Raw genomic sequence first — 27,019 nt, 5'->3', positions numbered from 1 at the left:
GCTTAGATATGGCTTTGTAAGTAGTCTAATATTCCTTCGATAATATCTATGCGACACTGACTAAGAGCTAAGTACCCATAATATAAACTACCGGGTCCTTCAATTAAAGCTATATGGTCTTCAGTTTTCATAATTCGTCTCGTTTCCGAAGACCATGGTTTGATCTTTTCTTTCATCAAAATATAGCCCTTCAATTGACTTGTTTAAATTTTTATTTTCATGCTGGAGTTGCCGTCTGTTTTCCCTAACTCCTCTCCGAATTTTATTTTTGTCGATGATCAGCGTTGTATGCATTATCTTTGAAAATTTAGTTTAGATCTGCTAAAACGGCATTTAGACGCTTAAGTATTTTTCCTGTCGACTGTATTATCTTTCTTTCGCTTAACAATAGAATATGACAACAAAAGCTTTTTTAATAGCCCCAAACATTTTTTTAACAAAATAAAATTTTTTTAAGGGCCGGGGGGCCGTAAATTACTTTTTCTACGAGCGTGCAAAAATGTCTACTTTCGCGCACGCGTTTTAGTTTAGAAAGTTTTACTTTTCCGCACGCGTTTTACTTTTCCGCACGCGTCTTACTTTTCCGCACGCGTTTAGATATTTTAATATGGCCTTAAAATAATTATAATACATGCAATAAACTAATATTTAGATATTATTTACTATTTTATTTCAAATGTATCTTATTGTATTCCTGTTTTAATGAAATTAAGGCGACAATTCGATATAATAAAATTATTTTGACATAATATTCGAAAGTCAAATCGGTAGACAATAACAGTCGTTTTGAATCATCGTCATGGAAACCAAGATCGTCGTCATGCTAACTACTTTACTTAATCAGTAGACCCATTTGTACCTTTCGGTGTTGGGCCATTTATAATACAATTCATTAAATTACAATATTTTACAATCTTCTGAATTGTCCTAGCTCTTAACGAACTTTCTCCATTCCTTCCTATTAAATGCCATCTGTGTTGCTTCCTGCCAAGTCTTACCCTTACTCTGCAGTATCTGCGAAATCTCACTGTTCCATTCTTTAATGGGTCTTCATCTTCTATTCTTCCCTATTGGTTTGGCGTCCCACACTCTTTTTACTTGTCTATTATTGTCCATCCGGGTTAGATGTCCGAACCATGCCAATTTTTTCTCCTTGATTGAGTCGAATATCGGTTTGATTTTGAGTCTTTCTCTTATTTCTTCATTTCTGATTCTAGCAGTTCTTTTTACTCCGATCGTTCTTCTGAGGTATTTCATCTCTGCTGCCTGAATTCTGCTCTGATGTCTTTTGTTTAATATCCAATTTTCTGCTCCATATGTCACCGTAGGTCTATATATTGTTTTGTATATTGTCATCTTGGTCTTTGTTGATATTTCTTTGTTATTAAGGAATCCTCTATTTAGTGCTTGGAATAGTTTTCCTGTGTTTTCCATTCTGTTGTTAAGATCGTCCTCGATGTCTCCTTTGTTGTTGATTACTGTTCCTAAGTATTTGTATGAATTTGTAGGTATTATTTTTTGTTGGTCTATCATTACTTCTATTTGATCTTCCGTCCCTTGTTTCCTTGATATTTTCATTATCTGAGTCTTCTCTTTGTTTACGTTTAAGTTGTATTTGCTTGCTTCTAGGTTCCATTTCTCTAAGTTTTATTTCAGTTTTTCTGCTGTTTCCGCAATTAATACTATGTCGTCTGCAAATATACACATCTCAGCGTTTCATTTGTATTCTGTTCCAACCGATGCAGTATTTCTTGAAAGTTTTCTTACATTCTTTCACTATCTCATCTATTACATTTATGAATAGCACTGTGCTGAGACTTCCCCCTTGTCTAACTCCTTGAGTTGTTTCAAATTGTTCTGACTGTATATTTAACATTCTTACTGTATTTGTTGTTTTCATGTATATACTCTTTGTTGCTTCTATCAGTTCTTCACTTACTTCCTTCTTCTTTAGGCTTTCCCATATATCTTGTCTTTGGACTGAGTCGAATGCTTTTTCCATGTCTATAAAGCTCAAATATATTTCTCTATTTTTCTTTAATGCTTTTTCTATTACTTGTTGCATGGTGAATATATGGTCTTGTGTGTTGTGTCCTTTTCTTGAATCCACTTTGTACGTCCTCTAATTATTTATGTTCTATTTCTTTTCTGATTTTCCTTTCTATTATGGTTTCGTATACTTTTGCTGCTACACATAGTAGTGATATACCTCTATAGTTCTTACAGTCTCTTGTGTTTCCTTTCTTGTATATAGGTATAATTACTGCATTTGTCCATTTTCTGGGTATTACTTTTCTCTTCCATATTAGGTTATATATGTATAACAATTTTTCTTTTGCTTTTACTCCTATATATTTCATCATTTCTGGTGCTACTTCATCGCTTCCTGGTGCTTTTTCAATCTTTATCTTTCTTATTGCTTCTTCTAGTTCTTCTTTTTCTATAGTTTCTGGATTTTCCGTGTTTCTCATGGGTACTCTCTTGATGTGGCTTTCCTTCTCCATTGTATTCGCTTGATTTCCATTCAGTATCAGCTGGAAATGTTCCCTCTATCTTTCCATTATTGTCTTATTGTTCCATTTTTCTGCTTCTTTCCCCACTCTACTGTTCATGTCTCCTGTGAGTACAAATTTCTCTGTACAATCATTTATCACTTCTTGTAATTCGTCCCAGAACTCATTCTTTTCGTTTTTTGTTGCTTCTTCATCTGGTCCATAGCATATGATTAGGTTTGTATTGGTTTCCTCTGTATCCATATATATGTCTACTCTTAGTATACGTTCGTTGTAATATATCCAATTTTTTGCTTTGTTGATACTGTCCTTCTTAATCATGCACGCTACTCCTGCCTGAGCCCTCTTCGATTCTTCCACTCCACTGTATATTAGTAACATTCCGTTTTCTAATATTATTGATCCTCTTCCTTTTTTCTTTGTCTCTGTTATAGCTACTATTTCAATGTTCTTATTTCTAATTTCTTCCCCCAGTTCTATTTCCTTCCCATTTATACCTCTTACATTCCATTATGCCATTTTCAAAATTGTTCTGTTCTTTTCTGTGTTTAAGTTGTACTTCAATTTGTTTTTCCTTCCGTTTGTGTTATTATCTTTAAATCTGCTCATGTCCCTGTTCTGTGCCTGTTTTGTTTCTCGGTCCGTCATTGTGTTTTCTTCAGCTAGTTTTTTGAACAAGTTGGTTCTGTATTGTATGTTACAAGCATTGCCTTGAATAACTTTATTGCTAATTGATAAGACATTATTCGGAAAATCCCTCGAGGACTGCATTAGTTTCCATGGATGCACCATATTCCAATCTTGGCTGTGTTTTTATCTCAAACTTCATACGAGAATATACCTACTTGTATTACAAACTTAGCTAATAGGGGAGTGCATTTAGATTTTCACTTCGGAAAAAATCAAACAAGATAAAACTTTTTGTAATTTCATTAAGAAATGTTAAATAAACAACATATCAAAAAGTTCTACTCGAGAAGTGGGTGCTTCATTTTTTATTAAACAAATGAACAGCGAACTTAGATGTCTTTTTAAATAACTCCGAAAATATAATTTTTAGAAAAAAACTGACTTGACCATTGAAAAATTCAGAAAATTTTACAAAAAAAACCTTACATAAAGATTTTTCTAAAATTAAATCTCTAGCTTCTGTAATTTTTTATTTATAACGCTAATGTCACCCTTCTCACACACATTGGCGCAATGTAAACTAGCGTTGGAAGAAGTGCACGGTTGAGTTTTTTAAATGTAATTCTTTAACTAATGGATCAAAAGAAATTTTACAAATTGGACATGAAAGAAGATAAAATAAGCTATCTTATGGTTGTAATAAAAAGAAATAAAACGTATGGACATAAGTACGGTGTGGGCGGAAAGTGAGACTTACATGAATTTTGTTTAAAAATGATTTAAAAATGTGTAACTAATACAATTTTACTTACAAAGCTCTAAACTTTGCACAACTTACCTCTCAATCATCTTACTAAACGATGTTTTATTAAAAAAAAAAAAATCTCAAAAATTTAATTCAAATAATACGCTGTCTCAAAAAATGTAATTTTTGAAAACTTCGTAGTTCTACAGAATTCCCACCACTTTAAGACGGTATTACTCAAGTTTGAATAAATCTAATACAATTTTTTTAATATTTTTTTAAAGCCTAGGATGTAATCTTTAAAAAACACTGAATTATTTTAGATTAAAAATGAAATAAACAATTTCTTTTTGAGAAAACTAAGAAAGATAACAAAAATGTAATACACAAACCGAAAATTACCAGCTGAAAAAATGTATATACAGAGTGATCAAAACTTTTTTCTGTAAAACTTCCCTAAAATTAATTTAATAATAAGCTTCAAAAATAATAAATGTTCAACAAAAAAATTTTTTGAAGTTATACTTCTTTACGGGCGTAATGACGGTGAAATTTTATATGGGAAAACCTAGCGACCGGGCGCATGCGCATTATAACTTTGTTCTGATTGGATGTTCAAATGACATGACAAGAATTATCCAATATGGCAGCTGTGGCACAGCTGTGGGACTGTGCATGGTTTGGTTATAATGTATGCTTGTTGCGTTTTAAAATTTGTAGGAAGAGAAACAACAAACAAAAAGTTAGTTAATGGTTATACTGCCTTTTTAAATAGTTTTCATATTATATTTTTGGACTTATTTACATAGAAGAGATGATTGTTGCATGCCAATGTGAAAGCTCATCAAACTGTGCCTAGTATGACTGCCGCAGATCTCGCTTATTCAAAGCTAAAGAATCTTTCACTGGTAAGTGTTTTATAAATAGTTGATCAAATTTTGTTATGATATTTGAACATAGCCACTTTGCACGACGCAAGTGATTACGAAATTTATTAGTCGTTATACGGGCTCCGATACCTACCTTGAACCTACCAAAATACATAAGTAGTATGTAACACTTTTATTTACATAATTTGATTACCATCAAAATTTCAAAATTTCTATCAATATTCACCTAATACATATATTGTCTTCTTACTCTATGTTTTGTTGTATTTTTTCAATTCTAAATCATTTCAATTCAAAATCAAAAAATAATTTTATTTACATAAGTAGTTAAAAATGTCAAAAGGTTAATCTGTTTAGTTAGACGATCTTCGCACATAATGACAAGCTGTCTCTGTGGCGAAGTTTTAATGCGGGTGAATCCCAATACAACGCAAATACCAGCCGCGTGGTAGGTTGGTTCGAATCCCAATAGAAACTTTTATTTTTTTTATTTTTTTTATACATTTTATGATTGTAAGTATATTTATTATATAATTTTATTTTCAGAAAATACGTATTTAGTTAAAAATTTTTCCGACAATTAATGTTCAGAAATCATTTGTGGCATTTTTAATGTGTTTTTTTGGCACTGTTTTAATAAAAATGTTTGAGAAGTAGTAAGTATAAATTAATTTAATATTTAAATAAAATATAAATAAAAATTATATTAATTTCCTTTATAATCATATAATCATATAATAGAAGTATAACTTCTTACGTGCGTACAAAGTACACACACATTCTTTTTTTTTAGCTCTTATACAGTATGTCTGCGTAACTTGGAACCTATTGATAACTTTTTTAATATCAGTTTTACGAAAAAAAGTTATTCTTTATAAAATACTCTGCATCGTATATAACATAAGATGCAACCATCAAATATCAAATTTTGTTAATTTTGTACGAGGTATGTCAAAAAATATGAATTTCACTCAAGAGTAAAGTACCTTTATATTTCACAATATCGAAAATTTTTATAAAGAAAAGTTGTTTGGAATTAAAAACTATGTTCCAATATGTAATTATATCCTTCTAATCGAAAATTTGTTTTTTTTAATATTGTTTCAAATTAATTATACCAAACATCATTAAATTTTCACTTATTATTTATGATAACTGATTTATTATTAATTTTATGCAGAAAGTTATTCGTCATAAATAGCTGTGCATGGTCTAACACTTAATATGCAAATATAAAATATTATATTTTATCAATATTATACGAGGTATTATGTAAAAAAATTGCATAAAAGGGTAATTGCATATTGACACATCGTTTTTAATTCTGAACAACTTTCCATAATAACAATTTTCAGTATTATGAAAAATATATGTATTTTACTCCTAACTGAAATTTTTATTTATTGACATATCTTGTACAAAATTGATAAAAATTGATATTTTATAATTGCATTTAAAGTTTTAGAATATGCAGAGCTTTTTACTAAGAATAACTTTTTATTTATGATTCCATTGCAACAATTTTTTGAATATTGAAGAGATAGATTTTGAATAATTGGTTCTTTCTTTCTAATACATTTTAAGTTTTAATATTTTTGTGAAAATTATTTATCTTTTTTTTTAAGAATGAAATTCCATATTTGTTTGATTGGATTCTACTTGTTTTTCATTTAAATATCCGCCATTTTGGATCCGCCATTTTGAAATTTAAATTTTTAATCTTTAATTCAGATTCAACAACCTGTTAAAAATAAAGACAATAAATGTTTTAGAAAAATGTTCTTTTTTATGTTCTTTTTAGAAAATCCGCATTTTGGATCCGCCATTTTATAGTTTATAATGTTAACATTTAAGTTAGGTTTATCAAAGCTCTCAAAAATAAATATATGTAGAAATAAATACATTTTGTAAAGAAATTATGATTTTACAACTATTTTTTAAGTTATCCGCCATTTTGGATCTGCCATTTTATAATTTAAATTATCAAAATTTGATTCAGGTTCAGCAACCTCTCAAAAATATCCACATATATGTAAACAAACACGTTTTATAAAAAAAATTCGGATTTTACAACTGCTTTTTAAGGAATTTTAGGAAAAAATCCGCCATTTTGAATCCGCCATTTTGAATTTGCAAATTAGGGATTCCAATGAACTGTCAGTGGTGGCCGGTGGATGGCTAAACTGACATGGCCATAGACATAGTTAAGGGGGGTGGTCATTTCGTATCTAATGTTTACATTGAATATTGACAAATTTGTAAAGAATATCCTGTTTGGTTTTGTTTTTTTGTTAATTGTGTAGCGAAATTTGTGAAATTGTGATAGCAAATTAAATATGAAGTGGTTTAAACATTGGATACGCCTATGGATGACAGTTTCGCCATCCAGCAGCCATATTATATCACGTGATTTGGAATGCCTAATTGTAATGTCAGATTCGGGTTCAGCATAATCAAAACTAAAATAAAAACATTTTTTATCAAAATAAAATGTTGAATTCACTCATATTCTTAACATTATTCATACAAAACAATTGTTATTGTTTAAACAATTAATAAACAATTAGCGGCGAAATTTGTGAGTAGAACTTTTTACTTTAACATATTTATAAACTAACAAAAAAAGTTTTAGAAAAATATAACCTTGTTTGATTTTTTCCGAAACATTGTATCTTCTCGTTCTAATTGCACTCCCCTATAAAATATTTATGCTTTCACAAGGATCAGTTGTAGCTACATAAACTCTAAGAATCTTCCCTGGACTTCTCTCTGCCAAACTTCGAGAACACATTCCATCTCCAATTGTTGCTTTAGAAATTTGGAACAAATACTGCTGATCTGAACTTAGATCATTTTTATTTACAAGAGGCAGGAAGCTTTTATGGGTTTAAATTTAATGACAGGCATTTTTTCGCAATTGTGAAGAAGGGATCCAATCAGCTCAGAATATGAATAGCGACCTTTTGTGTGGTCATCTAGTTTTTGCAGCAAATATCGCAAGGGAAGTTCATTAGCGTACAACGGGCATACAATCCACTGTAATGGTTTATTCACCCGCATTTCAATAATTCGAATGATTCCACCTTCCAGCCCGTATTGACATTTGTACCATCACATCCCATAACACTTAATTTGCTTAGATCTATATTATGGCTTTGTAAGTAGTCTAATATTCCTTCGATAATATCTATGCGACACTGACTAAGAGCTAAGTACCCATAATATAAACTACCGGGTCCTTCAATTAAAGCTATATGGTCTTCAGTTTTCATAATTCGTCTGGTTTCCGAAGACCATGGTTTGATCTTTTCTTTCATCAAAATATAGCCCTTCAATTGACTTGTTTAAATTTTTATTTTCATGCTGGAGTTGCCGTCTGTTTTCCCTAACTCTTCTCCGAATTTTATTTTTGTCGATGATCAGCGCTGTATGCATTATCTTTGAAAATTTAGTTTAGATCTGCTAAAACGGCATTTAGACGCTTAAGTATTTTTCCTGTCGACTGTATTTAGACCGGGCAGTACCGTCGTCCCCGCTAGCGAAATTATTCCGATTCGATTTTTTTTCACAAACTTACTAAAAAAGAGGTCCTTATAACATATCCACAGGGTGCCGGGCGGTGCCGTGGTCAAAAAATTGTTTAAACAATTTTTTTTTAAACAAATTCACAAAAATAATTTTTTCATTTTGAACAATATTTTTTGAGATAATTTGGGTCATTCTGAGCAAAAAAGTTCTCTTGTTATTTTTTTATAAAATTGACTGTTGTCGAGTAATATGCGATTAAAACTTTGAAAATTGCAAAAATGGCCATTTTCAAGGCTTAATAACTCGATTAAAAATTATTATTATGAAATTGAAAAAGTGAACAAATCAAGTTTCAAACCCCTTCTTCAAGGTACTAAAGAGATTTTTGTAATTATTTTATGACAAAGCCGTTATTTTTAAATATTAACAATTAGCGCTATAGTCCAGGAGGTATCGTCGCCCCTGTTAGTGAATTTATTCCGATTCGATTTTTTTGCAGCAACTTACTCAAGAAGAGGTCCTTATAACATATCCACAGGGTGCCGGGCGGTGCCGTGGTCGAAAAATTGTTCAAACAATTTTTTAAACAAATTCACAAAAAATATTTTTTCACTTCGAACAAATTTTTTTTAGATAATTTGGGACATTCTGAGTAAAAACGGCATCTTGCGATTTTTTTTTTAAATTGATTGTTGTCGAGTTAGACGCAATTTAAAATTTGAAAAATGCGAAAATGGCCATATAACTCAACAACAATCAATTTTAGAGAAAAATTACAAGCTACTTTTTTTGCTCAGAATAACCCAAATTATCTAAAAAAAAAATCGTTCGCAATGAAAAAATTATTTTTGTGAATTTGTTTAAAAAAATTGTATAACAATTTTTTGACCACGGCACCGCCCGGCACCCTGTGGATGTGTTATAAGGACCTCTTTTTGAGTAAATTTGTGCAAAAAAATCGAATCGAAATAGTTTCGCTAACGGAGGCGACGATACAGTTGGACTATAGTGCTAATTGTTAATAATTAAAAATGGCAGCTTTGTAATAAAATAATGACAAAAATCTCTTCAGGACCTTGAAGAAAGGGTTTGAAACTTGATTTGGCCACTTTTGAATTTTATAATAATAATTTTTAATCGAGTTATTAAGCCTTGAAAATGGCCATTTTCGCATTTTTCAAATTTTTAATCGCATATAAATCGACAACAATCAATTTTAGAGAAAAATGACAAGAGACGTTTTTTGCTCAGAATGACCCAAATTATCTAAAAAAATATTGATCGAAATGAAAAAATTATTTTTGTGGATTTGTTTAAAAAAAAATTGTTTAAACAATTTTTCGACCACGGCACCGCCCGGCACTCTGCGGATATGTTATAAGGACCTCTTTTTTAGTAAGCTTGTGCAAAAAAATTGAATCGGAATAATTTCGCTAGCGGGGGCGACGATACTGCCCGGTCTAATTATCTTTCTTTCGCTTAACAATAGAATATGACAACAAAAGCTTTTTTAATAGCCCCAAACATTTTTTTTAACAAAATAAAAATTCTTTAAGGGGCCGGGGGGAGGAGCGTAAATTACTTTTTCTACGAGCGTGCAAATAATGTCTACTTTCGCGCATGCGTTTTAGTTTAGAAAGTTTTACTTTTCCGCACGCGTCTTACTTTTCCGCACGCGTTTAGATATTTTAATATGGCCTTAAAATAATTATAATACATGCAATAAACTAATATTTAGATATTATTTACTATTTTATTTCAAATGTATCTTATTGTATTCCTGTTTTAATGAAATTAAGGCGACAATTCGATATAATAAAATTATTTTGACATAATATTCGAAAGTCAAATCGGTAGACAATAACAGTCGTTTTGAATCATCGTCATGGAAACCAAGATCGTCGTCATGCTAACTACTTTACTTAATCAGTAGACCCATTTGTACCTTTCGGTGTTGGGCCATTTATAATACAATTCATTAAATTACAATATTTTACAATCTTCTGAATTGTCCTAGCTCTTAACGAACTTTCTCCATTCCTTCCTATTAAATGCCATCTGTGTTGCTTCCTGCCAAGTCTTACCCTTACTCTGCAGTATCTGCGAAATCTCACTGTTCCATTCTTTAATGGGTCTTCATCTTCTATTCTTCCCTATTGGTTTGGCGTCCCACACTCTTTTTACTTGTCTATTATTGTCCATCCGGGTTAGATGTCCGAACCATGCCAATTTTTTCTCCTTGATTGAGTCGAATATCGGTTTGATTTTGAGTCTTTCTCTTATTTCTTCATTTCTGATTCTAGCAGTTCTTTTTACTCCGATCGTTCTTCTGAGGTATTTCATCTCTGCTGCCTGAATTCTGCTCTGATGTCTTTTGTTTAATATCCAATTTTCTGCTCCATATGTCACCGTAGGTCTATATATTGTTTTGTATATTGTCATCTTGGTCTTTGTTGATATTTCTTTGTTATTAAGGAATCCTCTATTTAGTGCTTGGAATAGTTTTCCTGTGTTTTCCATTCTGTTGTTAAGATCGTCCTCGATGTCTCCTTTGTTGTTGATTACTGTTCCTAAGTATTTGTATGAATTTGTAGGTATTATTTTTTGTTGGTCTATCATTACTTCTATTTGATCTTCCGTCCCTTGTTTCCTTGATATTTTCATTATCTGAGTCTTCTCTTTGTTTACGTTTAAGTTGTATTTGCTTGCTTCTAGGTTCCATTTCTCTAAGTTTTATTTCAGTTTTTCTGCTGTTTCCGCAATTAATACTATGTCGTCTGCAAATATACACATCTCAGCGTTTATCATTTGTATTCTGTTCCAACCGATGCAGTATTTCTTGAAAGTTTTCTTACATTCTTTCACTATCTCATCTATTACATTTATGAATAGCACTGTGCTGAGACTTCCCCCTTGTCTAACTCCTTGAGTTGTTTCAAATTGTTCTGACTGTATATTTAACATTCTTATTGTATTTGTTGTTTTCATGTATATACTCTTTGTTGCTTCTATCAGTTCTTCACTTACTTCCTTCTTCTTTAGGCTTTCCCATATATCTTGTCTTTGGACTGAGTCGAATGCTTTTTCCATGTCTATAAAGCTCAAATATATTTCTCTATTTTTCTTTAATGCTTTTTCTATTACTTGTTGCATGGTGAATATATGGTCTTGTGTGTTGTGTCCTTTTCTTGAATCCACTTTGTACGTCCTCTAATTATTTATGTTCTATTTCTTTTCTGATTTTCCTTTCTATTATGGTTTCGTATACTTTTGCTGCTACACATAGTAGTGATATACCTCTATAGTTCTTACAGTCTCTTGTGTTTCCTTTCTTGTATATAGGTATAATTACTGCATTTGTCCATTTTCTGGGTATTACTTTTCTCTTCCATATTAGGTTATATATGTATAACAATTTTTCTTTTGCTTTTACTCCTATATATTTCATCATTTCTGGTGCTACTTCATCGCTTCCTGGTGCTTTTTCAATCTTTATCTTTCTCATTACTTCTTCTAGTTCTTCTTTTTCTATAGTTTCTGGATTTTCCGTGTTTCTCATGGGTACTCTCTTGATGTGGCTTTCCTTCTCCATTGTATTCGCTTGATTTCCATTCAGTATCAGCTGGAAATGTTCCCTCTATCTTTCCATTATTGTCTTATTGTTCCATTTTTCTGCTTCTTTCCCCACTCTACTGTTCATGTCTCCTGTGAGTACAAATTTCTCTGTACAATCATTTATCACTTCTTGTAATTTGTCCCAGAACTCATTCTTTTCGTTTTTTGTTGCTTCTTCATCTGGTCCATAGCATATGATTAGGTTTGTATTGGTTTCCTCTGTATCCATATATATGTCTACTCTTAGTATACGTTCGTTGTAATATATCCAATTTTTTGCTTTGTTGATACTGTCCTTCTTAATCATGCACGCTACTCCTGCCTGAGCCCTCTTCGATTCTTCCACTCCACTGTATATTAGTAACATTCCGTTTTCTAATATTATTGATCCTCTTCCTTTTTTCTTTGTCTCTGTTATAGCTACTATTTCAATGTTCTTATTTCTAATTTCTTCCCCCAGTTCTATTTCCTTCCCATTTATACCTCTTACATTCCATTATGCCATTTTCAAAATTGTTCTGTTCTTTTCTGTGTTTAAGTGGTACTTCAATTTGTTTTTCCTTCCGTTTGTGTTATTATCTTTAAATCTGCTCATGTCCCTGTTCTGTGCCTGTTTTGTTTCTCGGTCCGTCATTGTGTTTTCTTCAGCTAGTTTTTTGAACAAGTTGGTTCTGTATTGTATGTTACAAGCATTGCCTTGAATAACTTTATTGCTAATTGATAAGACATTATTCGGAAAATCCCTCGAGGACTGCATTAGTTTCCATGGATGCACCATATTCCAATCTTGGCTGTGTTTTTATCTCAAACTTCATACGAGAATATACCTACTTGTATTACAAACTTAGCTAATAGGGGAGTGCATTTAGATTTTCACTTCGGAAAAAATCAAACAAGATAAAACTTTTTGTAATTTCATTAAGAAATGTTTAATAAACAACATATCAAAAAGTTCTACTCGAGAAGTGGGTGCTTCATTTTTTATTAAACAAATGAACAGCGAACTTAGATGTCTTTTTAAATAACTCCGAAAATATAATTTTTAGAAAAAAACTGACTTGACCATTGAAAAATTCAGAAAATTTTACAAAAAAAAACCTTATATAAAGATTTTTCTAAAATTAAATCTCTAGCTTCTGTAATTTTTTATTTATAACGCTAAAGTCACCCTTCTCACACACATTGGCGCAATGTAAACTAGCGTTGGAAGAAGTGCACGGTTGAGTTTTTTAAATGTAATTCTTTAACTAATGGATCAAAAGAAATTTTACAAATTGGACATGAAAGAAGATAAAATAAGCTATCTTATGGTTGTAATAAAAAGAAATAAAACGTATGGACATAAGTACGGTGTGGGCGGAAAGTGAGACTTACATGAATTTTGTTTAAAAATGATTTAAAAATGTGTAACTAATACAATTTTACTTACAAAGCTCTAAACTTTGCACAACTTACCTCTCAATCATCTTACTAAACGATGTTTTATTAAAAAAAAAATCTCAAAAATTTAATTCAAATATACGCTGTCTCAAAAAATGTAATTTTTGAAAACTTCGTAGTTCTACAGAATTCCCACCACTTTAAGACGGTATTACTCAAGTTTGAATAAATCTAATACAATTTTTTTAATATTTTTTTAAAGCCTAGGATGTAATCTTTAAAAAACACTGAATTATTTTAGATTAAAAATGAAATAAACAATTTCTTTTTGAGAAAACTAAGAAAGATAACAAAAATGTAATACACAAACCGAAAATTACAAGCTGAAAAAATGTATATACAGAGTGATCAAAACTTTTTTCTGTAAAACTTCCCTAAAATTAATTTAATAATAAGCTTCAAAAATAATAAATGTTCAACAAAAAAATTTTTTGAAGTTATACTTCTTTACGGGCGTAATGACGGTGAAATTTTATATGGGAAAACCTAGCGACCGGGCGCATGCGCATTATAACTTTGTTCTGATTGGATGTTCAAATGACATGACAAGAATTATCCAATATGGCAGCTGTGGCACAGCTGTGGGACTGTGCATGGTTTGGTTATAATGTATGCTTGTTGCGTTTTAAAATTTGTAGGAAGAGAAACAACAAACAAAAAGTTAGTTAATGGTTATACTGCCTTTTTAAATAGTTTTCATATTATATTTTTGGACTTATTTACATAGAAGAGATGATTGTTGCATGCCAATGTGAAAGCTCATCAAACTGTGCCTAGTATGAGTGCCGCAGATCTCGCTTATTCAAAGCTAAAGAATCTTTCACTGGTAAGTGTTTTATAAATAGTTGATCAAATTTTGTTATGATATTTGAACATAGCCACTTTGCACGACGCAAGTGATTACGAAATTTATTAGTCGTTATACGGGCTCCGATACCTACCTTGAACCTACCAAAATACATAAGTAGTATGTAACACTTTTATTTACATAATTTGATTACCATCAAAATTTCAAAATTTCTATCAATATTCACCTAATACATATATTGTCTTCTTACTCTATGTTTTGTTGTATTTTTTCAATTCTAAATCATTTCAATTCAAAATCAAAATAATTTTATTTACATAAGTAGTTAAAAATGTCAAAAGGTTAATCTGTTTAGTTAGACGATCTTCGCACATAATGACAAGCTGTCTCTGTGGCGAAGTTTTAATGCGGGTGAATCCCAATACAACGCAAATACCAGCCGCGTGGTAAGTTGGTTCGAATCCCAATAGAAACTTTTATTTTTTTTATTTTTTTTATACATTTTATGATTGTAAGTATATTTATTATATAATTTTATTTTCAGAAAATACGTATTTAGTTAAAAATTTTTCCGACAATTAATGTTCAGAAATCATTTGTGGCATTTTTAATGTGTTTTTTGGCACTGTTTTAATAAAAATGTTTGAGAAGTAGTAAGTATAAATTAATTTAATATTTAAATAAAATATAAATAAAAATTATATTAATTTCCTTTATAATCATATAATCATATAATAGAAGTATAACTTCTTACGTGCGTACAAAGTACACACACATTCTTTTTTTTTAGCTCTTATACAGTATGTCTGCGTAACTTGGAACCTATTGATAACTTTTTTAATATCAGTTTTACGAAAAAAAGTTATTCTTTATAAAATACTCTGCATCGTATATAACATAAGATGCAACCATCAAATATCAAATTTTGTTAATTTTGTACGAGGTATGTCAAAAATATGAATTTCACTCAAGAGTAAAGTACCTTTATATTTCACAATATCGAAAATTTTTATAAAGAAAAGTTGTTTGGAATTAAAAACTATGTTCCAATATGTAATTATATCCTTCTAATCGAAAATTTGTTTTTTTTAATATTGTTTCAAATTAATTATACCAAACATCATTAAATTTTCACTTATTATTTATGATAACTGATTTATTATTAATTTTATGAAGAAAGTTATTCGTCATAAATAGCTGTGCATGGTCTAACACTTAATATGCAAATATAAAATATTATATTTTATCAATATTATACGAGGTATTATGTAAAAAAATTGCATAAAAGGGTAATTGCATATTGACACATCGTTTTTAATTCTGAACAACTTTCCATAATAACAATTTTCAGTATTATGAAAAATATATGTATTTTACTCCTAACTGAAATTTTTATTTATTGACATATCTTGTACAAAATTGATAAAAATTGATATTTTATAATTGCATTTAAAGTTTTAGAATATGCAGAGCTTTTTACTAAGAATAACTTTTTATTTATGATTCCATTGCAACAATTTTTTGAATATTGAAGAGATAGATTTTGAATAATTGGTTCTTTCTTTCTAATACATTTTAAGTTTTAATATTTTTGTGAAAATTATTTGTTTATCTTTTTTTTTAAGAATGAAATTCCATATTTGTTTGATTGGATTCTACTTGTTTTTCATTTAAATATCCGCCATTTTGGATCCGCCATTTTGAAATTTAAATTTTTAATCTTTAATTCAGATTCAACAACCTGTTAAAAATAAAGACAATAAATGTTTTAGAAAAATGTTCTTTTTTATGTTCTTTTTAGAAAATCCGCATTTTGGATCCGCCATTTTATAGTTTATAATGTTAACATTTAAGTTAGGTTTATCAAAGCTCTCAAAAATAAATATATGTAGAAATAAATACATTTTGTAAAGAAATTATGATTTTACAACTATTTTTTAAGTTATCCGCCATTTTGGATCTGCCATTTTATAATTTAAATTATCAAAATTTGATTCAGGTTCAGCAACCTCTCAAAAATATCCACATATATGTAAACAAACACGTTTTATAAAAAAAATTCGGATTTTACAACTGCTTTTTAAGGAATTTTAGGAAAAAATCCGCCATTTTGAATCCGCCATTTTGAATTTGCAAATTAGGGATTCCAATGAACTGTCAGTGGTGGCCGGTGGATGGCTAAACTGACATGGCCATAGACATAGTTAAGGGGGGTGGTCATTTCGTATCTAATGTTTACATTGAATATTGACAAATTTGTAAAGAATATCCTGTTTGGTTTTGTTTTTTTGTTAATTGTGTAGCGAAATTTGTGAAATTGTGATAGCAAATTAAATATGAAGTGGTTTAAACATTGGATACGCCTATGGATGACAGTTTCGCCATCCAGCAGCCATATTATATCACGTGATTTGGAATGCCTAATTGTAATGTCAGATTCGGGTTCAGCATAATCAAAACTAAAATAAAAACATTTTTTATCAAAATAAAATGTTGAATTCACTCATATTCTTAACATTATTCATACAAAACAATTGTTATTGTTTAAACAATTAATAAACAATTAGCGGCGAAATTTGTGAGTAGAACTTTTTACTTTAACATATTTATAAACTAACAAAAAAAGTTTTAGAAAAATATAACCTTGTTTGATTTTTTCCGAAACATTGTATCTTCTCGTTCTAATTGCACTCCCCTATAAAATATTTATGCTTTCACAAGGATCAGTTGTAGCTACATAAACTCTAAGAATCTTCCCTGGACTTCTCTCTGCCAAACTTCGAGAACACATTCCATCTCCAATTGTTGCTTTAGAAATTTGGAACAAATACTGCTGATCTGAACTTAGATCATTTTTATTTACAAGAGGCAGGAAGCTTTTATGGGTTTAAATTTAATGACAGGCATTTTTTCGCAATTGTGAAGAAGGGATCCAATCAGCTCAGAATATGAATAGCGACCTTTTGTGTGGTCATCTAGTTTTTGCAGCAAATATCGCAAGGGAAGTTCATTAGCGTACAACGGGCATACAATCCACTGTAATGGTTTATTCACCCGCATTTCAATAATTCGAATGATTCCACCTTCCAGCCCGTATTGACATTTGTACCATCACATCCCATAACACTTAATTTGCTTAGATCTATATTATGGCTTTGTAAGTAGTCTAATATTCCTTCGATAATATCTATGCGACACTGACTAAGAGCTAAGTACCCATAATATGAACTACCGGGTCCTTCAATTAAAGCTATATGGTCTTCAGTTTTCATAATTCGTCTGGTTTCCGAAGACCATGGTTTGATCTTTTCTTTCATCAAAATATAGCCCTTCAATTGACTTGTTTAAATTTTTATTTTCATGCTGGAGTTGCCGTCTGTTTTCCCTAACTCTTCTCCGAATTTTATTTTTGTCGATGATCAGCGCTGTATGCATTATCTTTGAAAATTTAGTTTAGATCTGCTAAAACGGCATTTAGACGCTTAAGTATTTTTCCTGTCGACTGTATTTAGACCGGGCAGTACCGTCGTCCCCGCTAGCGAAATTATTCCGATTCGATTTTTTTTCACAAACTTACTAAAAAAGAGGTCCTTATAACATATCCACAGGGTGCCGGGCGGTGCCGTGGTCAAAAAATTGTTTAAACAATTTTTTTTAAACAAATTCACAAAAATAATTTTTTCATTTTGAACAATATTTTTTGAGATAATTTGGGTCATTCTGAGCAAAAAAGTTCTCTTGTTATTTTTTTATAAAATTGACTGTTGTCGAGTAATATGCGATTAAAACTTTGAAAATTGCAAAAATGGCCATTTTCAAGGCTTAATAACTCGATTAAAAATTATTATTATGAAATTGAAAAAGTGAACAAATCAAGTTTCAAACCCCTTCTTCAAGGTCCTAAAGAGATTTTTGTAATTATTTTATGACAAAGCTGTTATTTTTAAATATTAACAATTAGCGCTATAGTCCAGGAGGTATCGTCGCCCCTGTTAGTGAATTTATTCCGATTCGATTTTTTTGCAGCAACTTACTCAAGAAGAGGTCCTTATAACATATCCACAGGGTGCCGGGCGGTGCCGTGGTCGAAAAATTGTTCAAACAATTTTTTAAACAAATTCACAAAAAATATTTTTTCACTTCGAACAAATTTTTTTTAGATAATTTGGGAGATTCTGAGTAAAAACGGCATCTTGCGATTTTTTTTTTAAATTGATTGTTGTCGAGTTAGACGCAATTTAAAATTTGAAAAATGCGAAAATGGCCATATAACTCAACAACAATCAATTTTAGAGAAAAATTACAAGCTACTTTTTTTGCTCAGAATAACCCAAATTATCTAAAAAAAAAATTGTTCGCAATGAAAAAATTATTTTTGTGAATTTGTTTAAAAAAATTGTATAACAATTTTGTGACCACGGCACCGCCCGGCACCCTGTGGATGTGTTATAAGGACCTCTTTTTGAGTAAATTTGTGCAAAAAAATCGAATCGAAATAGTTTCGCTAACGGAGGCGACGATACAGTTGGACTATAGTGCTAATTGTTAATAATTAAAAATGGCAGCTTTGTAATAAAATAATGACAAAAATCTCTTCAGGACCTTGAAGAAAGGGTTTGAAACTTGATTTGGCCACTTTTGAATTTTATAATAATAATTTTTAATCGAGTTATTAAGCCTTGAAAATGGCCATTTTCGCATTTTTCAAATTTTTAATCGCATATAAATCGACAACAATCAATTTTAGAGAAAAATGACAAGAGACGTTTTTTGCTCAGAATGACCCAAATTATCTAAAAAAATATTGATCGAAATGAAAAAATTATTTTTGTGGATTTGTTTAAAAAAAATTGTTTAAACAATTTTTCGACCACGGCACCGCCCGGCACTCTGCGGATATGTTATAAGGACCTCTTTTTTAGTAAGCTTGTGCAAAAAAATTGAATCGGAATAATTTCGCTAGCGGGGGCGACGATACTGCCCGGTCTAATTATCTTTCTTTCGCTTAACAATAGAATATGACAACAAAAGCTTTTTTAATAGCCCCAAACATTTTTTTTAACAAAATAAAAATTCTTTAAGGGGCCGGGGGGAGGAGCGTAAATTACTTTTTCTACGAGCGTGCAAATAATGTCTACTTTCGCGCATGCGTTTTAGTTTAGAAAGTTTTACTTTTCCGCACGCGTCTTACTTTTCCGCACGCGTCTTACTTTTCCGCACGCGTTTAGATATTTTAATATGGCCTTAAAATAATTATAATACATGCAATAAACTAATATTTAGATATTATTTACTATTTTATTTCAAATGTATCTTATTGTATTCCTGTTTTAATGAAATTAAGGCGACAATTCGATATAATAAAATTATTTTGACATAATATTCGAAAGTCAAATCGGTAGACAATAACAGTCGTTTTGAATCATCGTCATGGAAACCAAGATCGTCGTCATGCTAACTAATTATATTGAAAGTGTGCTTTTGACAACCTTGTCAAAGAATTAATTTGTGTATGTATTTTCATATTAATTAAATTAATTGATTAAGATTTGGTCATTTTTTAAAGACTCATAGAAAAAATATTGTTCCTAACTCTTGCAGAAAGTCTCTTTTCCGCACTCGACTACTTGCCGAACTCCCGCTTGGCGTCGTTCGGCAAACTGCAGTCGCGTGCGGAAAAGTATGACTTTCTGCACTTGTTAGGAAAATAACTATTTTAAACCGGCCCAAGTTTGGTAAAGGATTATATAAATACTAGTTCCAACTTTTGGCAACTAGCCGTGTAGAAAAATAAAAAAAAATTATTCGGCCCGGCCTAATGTGTGTGGAAAAGTTACACCGATCTGAATTTGTTTTCTGTGTTTCAACAGGGGGCCAGGGCCGATTCAGAATCGGCATAGTTTGTGACTTTTGACCACCCATAAGCCAGCTATAGGACTGGGTAGGTACAAAACGGCATATTTTTGGGGGTCAACTTGGGTTCAAGGAGAGGAAAACCGCAAATACACCAAATCATTAGCGTTGAGTTAAGCTTTCAAATGATGCCTAAGCGGTCACGATCAGACATACACACGGCTCAGTGTAACCGAAAAATTGAAAAACTAAATTTTGAAAACTTTTGTTTTTTTGACAATTACTCAAAATTTCAACCTACCTAACCAATAATTGAGCGTTTGTAGGAAGACTCTAGACGCGTCTAACGGTGTTCACCTCATATCTGGGAAAATTCGAATTTTTAAGTTATAGGCTTCATAAATATGATTAAATCTATTTCCTATAGGAATAAACGGTTTTTCAAGCTCAATAATTCCTGTAATACCTTTAGTTATAATACTTGACCTTGGATGCATCAGATACTACCTGACAATACGTTTCAAACTCATGTTTAGTAATAGTCTTTGTTTGAATTTCGAACGAGACAGTCGATATTACCAGTTTGCTTATCTGTAGTTAAATATAAATACAAAAATAAAAATCCAGTTTTTGTGGTGAAACAAATTAAACGATTGTTAATGGGACCCAAAAAGCGAAAATGGATTCCGCTTCGACGGCGATAAATCGGAATATTCTGCAATCTAACGAACCTATGCAATGCGACGCAATGGGTACTAGTCAGCAGCCAGTGGCGTACGCTCCAAAATACCAAATGTGCACTGATCAACAATTACAAGGTAATATGCAAATTTCTCAACCATTAAACACATCTTACTCTCAACCCTTAAAGCAACCCCAATATACTAACCCACCTTCCACCTCATTAAATCAAACCGAATGGAAAACAGTCGAAAACTCCAACAAAAGACATCGAACTAGTCCAGACAAAAGAATTGTAAAGCAAACAAAAATAAACGATTACTGGCTGAACTCGCCGACTACCACTTCTAACAGATTCGAGGCACTTAATAGCGAGTCAAAAGATGATGAAATAAATGACAATGAAAGAACAAGTGAAAAAGAGAAAATAACCAAACCGCCTCCAATATTTATTAAGGGGGTTAAACACATACCCCCACTTATCGAATTACTAAACCAAATTGCTGAAAATAATTACGAATTAAAAGTTCTTAGCTCCGATCAAGTTAAACTTCAGCCAAAATCTGCTGACTACTATAGTACAATAACAAAAGCCCTATCGGAAAAAAAGACAGAGTTTCATACTTATCAAATAAAAAACGAGCGCAGTTTCAGGGTTGTTCTTAAGAACATGCATTACTCGATGGACAAAAATCTTATAAAAAAGGAAATAGAAGAGAAAGGCCACACTGTTAGAAACATTTGGAACATCAAGCACCCTAAAACTAAAGATCAGCTATCACTATTTTTCGTCGACTTGGAACCTTCTGATAATAATAGAAATATATATGACATTGAGTTCCTATTAAACCATAAGATTAAAAATTGAACCACCGTACCAGAAAAGAGAGATACCACAATGTTCTAGATGTCAACGATACGGACATACCAAATCATACTGCCACCTTAGACCACGATGTGTAAAGTGCACAGGGGATCATGCAACAGAGCAATGCACTAATAAAGAAAGAAGTGCCAACGTCAAGTGTGTACTCTGCGAGGGAGACCACCCAGCAAACTACAAAGGTTGCAGGGTATACAAGGAGCTACAAACGAAAAAATTCCCAACGATTAGACCCAGGCCTAGCATGCCAATTAATCATGCACAACATGTCCAAGCAGGAGTTACCTACGCCCAAATCGTTAATAACTCACAACAAATTACGAATAGTAATACAAACCAAACAGAAGTAATTACTACCAATACTCCCGCCTCAAATGATATGGCTGAACTAAAGAATATGTTAAAAGTCCTGATGGAACAAATGGGTACACTGTTAAACCTTCTCACCACCGTCGTCACTAAATTAACAAAATGATCAAATTCTTGAAAATAGCTATTTGGAATGCCAACGGGCTAACAAATCATGCTCAAGAAGTTAAAGCTTTTATACTAATACACAACATCGACATAATGTTAATATCTGAAACACACTTTACAAATAGAAGCTATCTGAGAATTCCCAACTATGCAATATATAACACCAAACATCCAGATGGCACTGCACATGGAGGAACTGCAATCATAATTAAGTCATCTATAAAACACCACGAGTTAAATAAGTTTAAAAGAGACTATATACAAGCAACAAGTATTAGCATAGAAGACTGGAACGGTCCTTTAACAGTAACTGCAATATATAGTCCACCACGACATACTATAGCCAAAAATCAATACCAAGAATTCTTCAACACACTTGGAAACAGGTTTCTAGCAGGCGGCGATTATAACGCAAAACACACTCACTGGGGATCCAGGCTAATAACTCCGAAAGGTAGGCAATTATACGTGGCAATGGAAACCAACAACCTTAAATACATATCTACTGGCGAACCCACATACTGGCCCACAGACACAAACAAAATTTCAGATTTGGTTGATTTCTGTGTGACTAAAGGAATACCACTTGAATCCCAGACAGCACAATCTTGTTTCGATCTTTCATCCGACCACTCTCCTGTCTTGGTCATGATATCTACGAATATCCTCGAAACACAACCTCCACCATATCTAAGTAGTAAATATACCAATTGGATTAAATTCCGGGCTATCCTTGATGAGAGACTGGACCTAAACATCCCACTAAAATCGGATGGCGAAATTGACGAAGCAGTAAATCAATTAAGTAGGATAATTCAGGAAGCTGGCTGGCAGTCAACACCTAAACAACCAAGAACAATCATACACAAAGATTTACCCAACGAAATAAAAGAAAAAATCGCAGAAAAAAGAAGACTAAGGAAAGTATGGCAAAGAACCCGTGCACCCCAGGATAAAAATAGATTAAACCAAGCTACAGCGCGACTAAAAACTTTGTTAAACAACAATAAAAACAACGACATAAAACGATATCTACAAAATCTATCTGCTACGGAAACCTCCGAATACTCGCTATGGAAGGCAACACGAAAGATTAACAGACCACAACTCTCTAATCCGCCTATCCGGGCCAGTAACGGACGATGGGCTAAAAGTAACAACGAAAAAGCTACAGTCTTTGCCAAATACCTGGAGGAAGTGTTCCAACCACATGCCCAAAACAACAACTCTGATGCAGAAGATAATATTCAATTGTATTTAGAATATCCATACCAACTAGAAGCACCGTTGAAGAAATTCACAGCCAAACAAGTTTTCAACAAAATCCAAACAGATATGAATCCGAAAAAGTCCCCAGGGTTCGACTTAATCACTGCAAGAATTTTAAAAGAACTTCCCAAGAAAGGCGTGCAATATTTGACACAGATTTTTAACGCAATCTTAAGAACTGGTTACTATCCCCTTTTGTGGAAAGTGGCACAAATCATCTTAATACCCAAACCAGGCAAGCCTGTAGAAGAAGTTAAGTCCTATAGACCTATCAGTCTACTTTCAGTGATGTCAAAGGTTTTTGAAAAACTCTTACTAGACAGATTACAGCCAATCCTCGTGGAAAAGCAGCTAATACCCAACCACCAGTTTGGATTTAGACAACAACATGCTACCACCGAGCAAATTCATCGAGTCTGCAATTCCATAAACAAAGCCTTAGAAGAGAAGCAATACTGCTCTGCAGCCTTTTTGGATGTCTCGCAGGCTTTTGATAAAGTCTGGCACACTGGCTTGCTATACAAAATAAGAAAAGTCCTTCCTCTCAACTACTTTCTAATCCTCAAGTCCTATCTCTCCGACCGCCATTTCCTTGTAAAAGTTAAAGATCAGTGCACTAACTTATATCCAATCAACGCTGGAGTACCTCAGGGTAGTGTCCTTGGACCAGTTCTCTACCTACTCTACACAGCAGATCTTCCTACAAGCCAAAACATCATCACAGCCACATATGCAGATGACACAGCAATCATTGCAGCTCACTCAAACCCGTACATCGCCTCGCAACTGCTCCAGACAAATCTCGACAGTATAAATATCTGGTTACAAACATGGCGAATTAAAGTAAACGAAAGCAAGTCAGTACATATAACGTTCACTAATCGAAAAGATACGTGCCCAACCGTCTCAATAAATAATCAAGTACTACAACAAAAGGATGACGTAAAATACCTAGGTATGCACTTGGACCGCAGATTAACGTGGAAGAAACACATATTCACGAAAAGAAAACAGTTGGGTCTGAAACTCAATAAAATGTACTGGCTGATAGGAAAAAGGTCACAACTGAGTTTGTACAATAAAATTTTAGTATACAAGGCAGTGATTAAGCCAATATGGAGCTATGGTATCCAACTGTGGGGATCTGCGTCGAGATCCAATATCGACATCCTGGAGAGATTCCAATCGAAAACCTTGCGCATTATCACAAATGCACCGTGGTACATGCCCAATGAACACATCAATCGTGATCTCCAAATGAAGACTGTCAAAGAAGAAATTGCCAGTTACGCCCAAAAATACGACATCCGACTACAAAACCACCCCAACAGGCTAGCGAAGAACCTAATGAGACCCCAGGCAAACAGAAGGCTAAAGCGCCACACTCCAAGCGATCTACGAACAAGATTTTAAATTTTAAATTTTCAAAAATATTTTATTTATTATAGAGTTTTATTTATAGGGTTTTATTTATTAGTCACAAATAATTTTGTTAAGTACTAAAATTATGATTTTATAGGTTATTGTCACTGGACAGTCTCCTGCAAGTCTCTTTTAATTGTTAAACAATTTACTTATTGTAATCATTATTACAGATTGTAAATAAATGGGATGTTAAAAAAAAAAATGTTTAGTGATCAAAATCGGTTAAGCCATTTAGAAGTTATGGAGCTCCAACAGTATAATCCATTTCACTATTATCGCCGAAATGGTTTATGTAGTTCTAGTGGTTACGAGGCTAAATTTGATCGGGCAATCCGAGTTCATTTGGCAGCTATCCCAATATTTTTTTACAATCCATTTCGAAAAGAAAAAAATCTAATGTACACTCGATGAACACAAACAATTCTATTTAAAAAAAACGTATTAGGATGGCTGGGATATGAACACGGATTGTCCTATGACAAGTTTAGTATCGTAACTACTAGATCATTTGGGAGATAATGCGACAAAAACGACCATTTATAAGGCTTCACGTGTAATCGAGAAACATTACATTCAACTTAATATATTTAATTTATAAAAAACTTTGAAAAACTCCTGATACAAGAATAAAAAAAAACATTTAAACGCCGTAAAATGAGTGGCGCATACAATATCACGGCTGCAAAAGATCTGATATGAATATTACGAGCCGCGAAAATGTATTTTCATTTTGATGGAAAATAAAATTCTAGTTTTATTTTGAAAGATTTGTCCATATTTGCTAAAATTGAAGTAAAACGCGCCACAAAAGAGCTTCAAAATGCAAACTGTATCAAAGTTACTCTTTTGTGGCGCATTTTACTTCAAGTTTAGCAAATATTATGAAATAATCCTTCAAAATAAAACTAGAATTTTATTTTGGATCAAAATCAAAATATAGTATGCGACACTCATTTTTACGGCGTTTAGCGGTTTTTTTATTCTTGTGCACTATACTGTAAATTTCATATTATTTTACAACTAAATGTTAATCACATTTGTTTTCATAAATAATATATTTACCTAAACAAATTGTCTGATATAAGCAAAGTTTCAATAGCCTGTTCCGAATTTGCTTTTTCGACATGTTTTTTACCATAAAACGCCTTGGCTGGTTCACATTGAAGCATCGTGTAAAAGTTTTCCAAGATTTTTACCTCACCAGCAGCTTTTGTGTCAGATATTTTGTTTATAACAGATGGATCTTGTAGTATTTCTAAAAATTACACATACATCAAATATATAATAACTAAATATTGGTCAAAACTTTTATTTCAAAATAGAATAGTTATAAATTTTTGAAAAGGTTAGTTTGTTCAGGTTGGCGGGCCGGATAGCTCAGGCGGTAGGATGTCTGACTTCCACGCAGTAGGCCGGGGTTTGAATGCTCGATCGAATTCTAATAGAAAAACTTGATATACAAGTGCTTTGGAGCAATTTTCTTAGGGATACTATAGGGAAGAAAATCTGCCCATAATTTACATTGATGACACATATCTAAATGACAAAATCGCCAAATTTTATGCTGTATTTGACGAGTAGTACAAGATGAAGCAGCTTTTACAGAATAAGTTAATGATATCCTTGGATATAACTTAACAAACGATGTAAATAAGTTGAAGAAATGGGTGATATACTTGCATTAGCACAATCACAATTCTGTCAAAAGATTAAAAGAGACAAAAATATTACTTTAGAAATAAAATCTACAAAGTGAAAAACACCGATACACAAAACATAAGGGCATTTAATAAAGAAATACCAAATGCTGTGAGAAGATATATCACAGTTTGAGACCGAAAGAATTGTACGGACTATAGAACAAAATAGAACAAATAAACAAGAAAAAAACTCAGATGAAAAATAGCAGCAAGTAGAAAAGAGACATATCTAAGGGATAAAGTGAGAAAGGGAGACAAAATACACAAAACAACAACGGCACAGGCACCATGTTCTTTAACTGCTGAATATGCGTACGCCGTTTGGGCCAGATCTGCCCACACCAAACAAGTCGATACTGCGCTAAATGAACAAAAAGAACAAAATGCGAAAAAGGACAAAAAATGGATTGTGCTAATAACACCCAACACACTAGACCACACCTTCTTTTAAGGTGCTAATATGTGAATTTTAACAATTTTTGAGTATTTTGCGCTACCGTAAATTAAAAGATATTGTCTGTTTCAAATTTATTTCCTATTTTTTAAACTATTAACTAAACAG

The 27,019-nt window shown here is 32.1% G+C and overlaps 1 protein-coding gene across 1 annotated transcript in view; it reads right to left on the bottom strand.

The window, feature by feature from the left end:
- The window catches only part of LOC114334968 (protein pelota), a 70,056-nt gene that overhangs the window by 21,524 nt on the left and 21,513 nt on the right, over positions 1-27,019 (bottom strand). The window contains exon 5 of the mRNA XM_028285104.2: positions 25,820-26,012. Within this exon, the coding sequence (XP_028140905.1) occupies positions 25,820-26,012 (193 nt within the window). The remainder of the gene's footprint in view (positions 1-25,819; positions 26,013-27,019) is intronic.

This window comes from Diabrotica virgifera, chromosome 6, assembly GCF_917563875.1.
Source record: "Diabrotica virgifera virgifera chromosome 6, PGI_DIABVI_V3a".
Lineage (NCBI taxonomy): Eukaryota > Metazoa > Arthropoda > Insecta > Coleoptera > Chrysomelidae > Diabrotica > Diabrotica virgifera.
This window is presented reverse-complemented; position numbering and strand designations above follow the sequence as displayed.